General features: G+C 44.2%; 1 protein-coding gene across 1 annotated transcript; it reads left to right on the top strand.

The window, feature by feature from the left end:
- The first annotated feature begins 407 nt into the window (after window positions 1-407).
- Window positions 408-4005, top strand: spsb1 (splA/ryanodine receptor domain and SOCS box containing 1). Its single transcript, XM_080015012.1, has 2 exons — window positions 408-1149; window positions 2427-4005. Exons 1-2 carry the CDS (start codon window positions 456-458, stop codon window positions 2552-2554), a joined length of 822 nt encoding a protein of 273 aa, XP_079871138.1. The 5' UTR covers window positions 408-455; the 3' UTR covers window positions 2555-4005.
- The last annotated feature ends 2079 nt before the right edge of the window (window positions 4006-6084 follow it).

Raw genomic sequence — 6084 nt, 5'->3', positions numbered from 1 at the left:
ACCAAGTGAAGTCCATTTGAGATTAACGTAGAGAGTTTCATATTTGTCACATACATACGGTCATCCATATATTCAGTGAGATGTCCCGTCACCCGGTGATAACGCACAGTAAGCTCTAAAAATACAAAAATGTGAGTAACCGATGCGCTCGCGCAGGCAGCTGCAGGGCATGTTAACCCTAACGTTAAAAAAAAGAGAAAAGCTTAATTTCCCAGTTCGACCAAAAAGCTTGTTAATGTGACGAGATGTCGTGATTAACCCGTTATTCTCCTGTCTGTCTTTTCCTGTCTGTGCAGGCGATCTGACTGGACGCCCGACAGACGGCACCTTTCCTGGCACAGTGGAGGAGGAGGAGGAGGGGGAGCGGAGGCTGACTTGCTCTCCCCCTTTTTTCTTTGGCTCGTGGAGGAGGAAGGGGGGGGGAGGCGGAGGTGGAGGTCATCACCGCTCGGAGCATGGGTCAGAAAGTCCCCGGTGGCATAAAAACCATTGACATGCGGGACCCGGCGTTCAGTCCCCTGAAGCTGGAGCTGCAGGCCCTCAACCACACCAAGCCGTCGCGGCTGGACTTGCTGCTGGACATGCCGCCGGCCGGCCTGGACGTCCAGGTGCAGCACTCGTGGAACAATGACGACCGCTCCCTCAACATCTTCGTCAAGGACGACAACAAGCTGGTGTTCCACCGCCACCCGGTGGCCCAGAGCACGGACGCCATCCGAGGCCGCGTGGGCTACACCCGGGGACTGCACGTGTGGGAGATCAGCTGGGCCATGCGCCAAAGGGGCACACACGCCGTGGTCGGGGTGGCCACGGGCGACGCCCCGCTACACTCGGTGGGCTACACGGCCCTGGTGGGAAACAACACGGAGTCCTGGGGCTGGGACCTGTGCAGGAGTAAACTCTACCACGACGAGAAGAACCATCCTGGGAAAGCCTACCCGGCCTTCTTGGAGCCCGATGACACCTTCATCATACCCGACTCCTTCCTGGTGGTGTTGGACATGGACGAAGGGACGCTGGGTTATGTGGTGGATGGACAGTATTTGGGCGTGGCCTTCAGGGGACTTAAGGGCCGGAAGGTGTACCCGGTGGTGAGCGCCGTGTGGGGACACTGTGAAATACGAATCCGGTACATCAATGGACTTGATCGTAAGTATTTATTTTAGAGCAAAGGTTGAACGTAACTACAGTTCACTCTGGCAGGGAGTTTAATACACCAGCTCATTAGGGATGCAGACATATAAACAAGACTCATTAAAGACAAATGGACCCAGTGACGGCATTTATTGGTGCAGTTGTCTGAAGAGACTGGTCAAGGGTTGGTGTTGTTCGGAGAGAGGCAAACGGGGTTACCTCAGAGCAGCAGCACTGTGGCCTTAGGACTGGAACCCAGTATGGCAGGCACGGGGCCAACTGTTATGTAAACCAGTTTGACACATCGGATACTGGTCATGGCATCACTTGACTCTTTGCCCGCTGGACCTGGCACTTAAATATCGAAAGGCTTCTCTTCGTCACAAAATTGTCATTGTGCGACGTTATTTACTGATGAAGAGGAGTTATCTTATTACTTAGTCCTGCATGTGACGTTAAGGCCTCTGGGCGCACAGTGTAGATGCAGGATTTACTGCTGGAAGCCCGGTCATGAGCAAAAAAGGAGAAATTCCTTGTGACTTCCCAGACAAGTGCAAAATGACGCAGTTTGGACTTTTCCCTGTGACTCCTTGGCTGAACGGTCATGTGCTTATTTTTTTTATTTTTTTTTAACAGAGATCTAAGTGTTTAATTGATCCTGTTGTGCTGAAACGTGTCTCCTTTTTTGTGTTTTATAGATGTCTCATTTAGATTTAGATCTCGATTAAAGTAGCCCGAGAGCTTTGGGATTAAGCATGGAAACTATTCCAATGTGACTCTCCCCCTCACTTTCGAGATACACATACTAAATAAAATGTCTGATTGAATCAAATGTCTGAGTGGGAGTTATCTGATAGGAATGCAATTATAACAAAGATGGAAGGATAGATACTTTATTCATCCCCCGGGGACGAATTGCATTTTGTCAGCAGCTGACATGAAAGCAGTAGCAAAATAATAGAAATTAATCAAAACTTATGAAAAAGAAAATGGCAATATATGGAAAAATTGGAAAATTTAATATAGAATAAATGTAACCTTTAATATTCACTCCATGATACGCAACAATTTTAACCTAGAAATAACAGAAAAGCAATAACAAATGGAAGACTATACAATTACTTATGAAATAAACAGTTTCATCAGAATAGGCTGGATAGAAATGGTGATGTACAATAAACCTGACATTAAATCTTGCCTTAAATGGTCAACATGCTATTGGCACTGGGCCCATAAACCAAAGATGTGACTACAAATGAAGCCCTAATAGAGTTTCTCTCCTGTCTTTCCAGCTGAGCCGCTGCCTCTGATGGACCTGTGCCGCTGCTCCGTCCGGGTGGCGCTGGGAAGGGAGCGTCTCAGTGAAATCCAAGGCTTACCGCTTCCGGCCTCACTCAAAAACTATCTGCTCTACCAATGAGCACCGGCTGACTGGATAATCACGCCGCGGGAGAGCGAGCGCACGCACGCACGCACACACGCACGCACGCACACTCTCGCTCCTTACTCTGGCATTGCTGTAGAATCCTACTTTGGGTTAAAGCTGTCCGACAACATTACTACGGCGACTGGACTCTGCCGTTTCAAGCTCAAACCTCAGTCAACGGCACTGCTCTTTCCCGTGCGACAAGGGCTCAGATGACAGGGGGGGGGGGGGGGCTGGATCGCTGTGGGGTTTTGGTTTCCCGCCCCTGTTTTTTTAATGATAACGCGGGTGTGTGATGTTTTGAGTTCCGGACTCACTGAATACTATGCAGACGCCCGAGCCACTTGGCTTCTACTGTAGTTGTGCGCCTACTCCAGTTGGCATGGTGATGTGGGATATGTTGATGGTACCTCTACTGTGACCTCCAGACCTCTGAATAATGATGATAATAATTAATTCCTACGCTAGGTTTTAAATTGATACTGCACAAAGTCAGCTGACATTAAATGGAGAAATGGAGCTATATCAAGAGTAAATGAGCTGCAATGCGCTTTGCGTGTCTGACCGCAGGGTGGCAGCATTCAGCATACCGGCCTCTTGCGTACATTTATTCTGAATCGACTTTATAAGATTTAATTCTAGTTGCTTTTAAAAATTCTGGGGTTTTAAAAAAACAAACAAACAAACGGGGGAAAAAAAAAAGCAAATGCTCTCAAAACACAGATGTTGACCACTTCACTGTGACTCTACAATACAGTGTGTTTGAGACCAAGGCTCTGATGTTGCAGATTTGGTGGAACCTCAGGCTCACCAGTGGTGCCCCCCCCCCTTCCCCATCTCTCTCGCTCTCTCTCTCGCTCTCTCTCTCTCCTCTTTGCACTCTCTTTATCAGGTTTCTCTGCAATATGGAAGTGCCTGTTTGTTTACCAATGGCGCATCAAATTGGAGCAACATGACCAGAGATTTTTATGTCGGGATGACGTCACTGTGATCTGTAGCATGCATCTGAGAAATGTACAATCACAACCTCCTCTGTGGATCTGTCTCTTGTATTTTGCCCTTCATTTTCTTGTCTTTGTTTTTTTTTTCCTTTTTTTTTTGTTTTGTTTTTTAAGTGGAAGGAAGGGCTTGGCGGCCCTAATCCATAGTGGATCAGCATGTTAGATGTAAAGCATTATACTGGGTCAGGAGAAGACAATCCATAACGTGCTGCACATGCAGACAGGGTCCCATCGCCAACATATTTTTGCACGCCATATCATAGACATGTTGAGTCTAGTGCTTTTTAAGATGTTGTCCTTTTAGTACTGTGCTGGATATGGACTGCCTCACTTTTTTTTTTTTTTTTTGTTTTGTTTTTTCCCCTTCTGGCTTAAATGCTCCATTTATTTGTATTTCTCGATTTAGATTTGTTTCAAGATACTAGTAAAGTTTATTTCAAATTAGCATTGTGTCCTGTGCAGTTTGTGTAAACTATTGTAAATCATGTATTTATTTATCTATGACTGTAGTACATTTACCAAAAAACCAAACAGTGAGTAGGGGGGGGGGGTTAAAATTTAATTTGAAAACTAAAGATGTTAATCTCCTATGATAGAAGTTGAATGCAATGCATGGAAGGCGAATTAAAACCCAAATTCAAAGGTTGAACTTGGGTGCAGCTTCAGTGGTTGTCATGATTAATGCACAAACGGTTTACAGTAACTCTACTGAGCCGCCAGAGGATGCTGTTCTCTTCAAGTAGAATGTTCACCCCGGTCTGGATTATGGCAATAAAATATCCAAATCAAACCAATGATTTCATAAACCAATGCATTCACGGGGAACATTGCAACCAACAACTCGTTTGATTTAAAAACCAAGATATGGATACAAAGATATTCCTAAACGATTATTTTGTAGAAGTTGGTTTGAGAGTAAATCGGAATATATTATTACTACCAGCCTTTGGGATTAAAATTCATGAGCTTTCCTGGGCGTGCGGTCACTTTATTTGACAGTCCCTTTTGCAAATAGGGCCTGATGTGATCAAGAACCAATAAATGACGACAGCTTAACTTAATTTACAAGGTACACAGGAAAGCCACCAGTGATTTAAATCTACATTGAGTGTAATTGAGTGCCAATGTAATGGGGAAACTTGTATCTATTGTAAACATTAACGTACAGTGGTCATACACACTTATGTATAGAATAGGGGATGGTAGCTCAGGCGGTAGAGCTGGTGGTCTAGTCATCTAAAGGTTGCTGGTTGGATCCCAGGCTCCTCCTGCTAGCATGCTGTAGTGTCCTTGAGCAAGACACTTAACCCCTAATTGCTCCTGATGGCTGCGTCCGTCGGTCTTTGAACAATTGTAAGTCGCTTTGGATAAAAGCGTCTGCTAAATGACTAAATGTAATAGCGTTATGTTGTATAGTATATGTGAAGCGGGGAAAAAACAAAATATGCCATGTCTTTTGAGTGAGCTGTTTTAGTTGAGACTGAAAGGACACTTGTTATTGTATCAATGTTGTGACAAGCAGGTAATGAAGGCGTTTGAATGCATGGGTTATCTGCAGGGCGGAATCCACGGATCTGATTGGCGGCCACCCGCCACACCTCCAGCTCCCATTGGCCGCAGCGGGATCTTTAGATCGCCTTTAGATCACCTTTAGATCGCCCTTGGATCACCTTTAGATCACCTTTAGATCGCCTTTAGATCGCCTTCCACGTAAAACGGTCCCGGTGTCGCGTTGACCCCGTCACCAGGGACCGTGTTGTTTTGTTACCCCCTGCTGCGGCGAGAGGACGTTGTTTACTGACCCCTTCATCACGTCCTGGTCGGGAAAGAGCTGCAGCTCAATTACAAACACCAATCCATGGACAAAACAAGAGGAAAAAATGATATTAATTCACGATGTTACAGTATATAACAGTGAACAATATTTGTCATTTAAATGATGTAATTATTGTTGAATTAAATTGTTTTGATTGTCCAGTCACACGCACATCCAAATTCAATAGAAATATTTACTGACCTCAAAATGAAAAAGAAGATAAAATAAATATATTAGAAACAATTACTGTGGTCACGGCAAAAAAATCTATACAAACATTTTCTCCAAATATTGCACATTACAGCTTAAAACCAAAACTAAGGTTTTAAGGTAAAGATTTAAAAAAGAGAAAAAAATGAGGAGCGGTACAGTGGCAGCAGGGTGACACTTGGTTTGTGGGGTAATGTCGTCCATATTAATATATTAAATGTTATATTACATTTATAAATAAATATAAAAAGCACAGTGTCACTTCAAAATAAATATATTTGCAAACATCTAACTAAATTGCAGGAAAAGGGAGGTCTCTTGACTGGAAATGTTAGAATTTCTGAATGTGGGCATTTTACTTAAAAATAAAAAAAGATTAGATGAATGAAATGAAACGTCCTTTCAACTTCTTGACTGTAATCGAAGAGCTCGTTGTCATAAAGTCACAGAAGTGTGACTTCAGGTGGATCTTCAGTCGCTTTTCTTTGCCGAGCTGG

This window comes from Zeus faber, assembly GCF_960531495.2.
Source record: "Zeus faber genome assembly, chromosome: 15".
NCBI lineage: Eukaryota > Metazoa > Chordata > Actinopteri > Zeiformes > Zeidae > Zeus > Zeus faber.
Note: the sequence above shows the minus strand (reverse complement) of the source record. Positions and strands in the feature narration are given on the sequence as shown.

Coding starts and splice junctions, on each gene's coding strand:
- spsb1 (XM_080015012.1), top strand. CDS start 456: ATGGGTCAGAAAGTCCCCGGTGGCATAAAAACCATTGACATGCGGGAC. Junction 1,150..2,426: donor GTACATCAATGGACTTGATC/GTAAGTATTTAT, acceptor CTGTCTTTCCAG/CTGAGCCGCTGCCTCTGATG.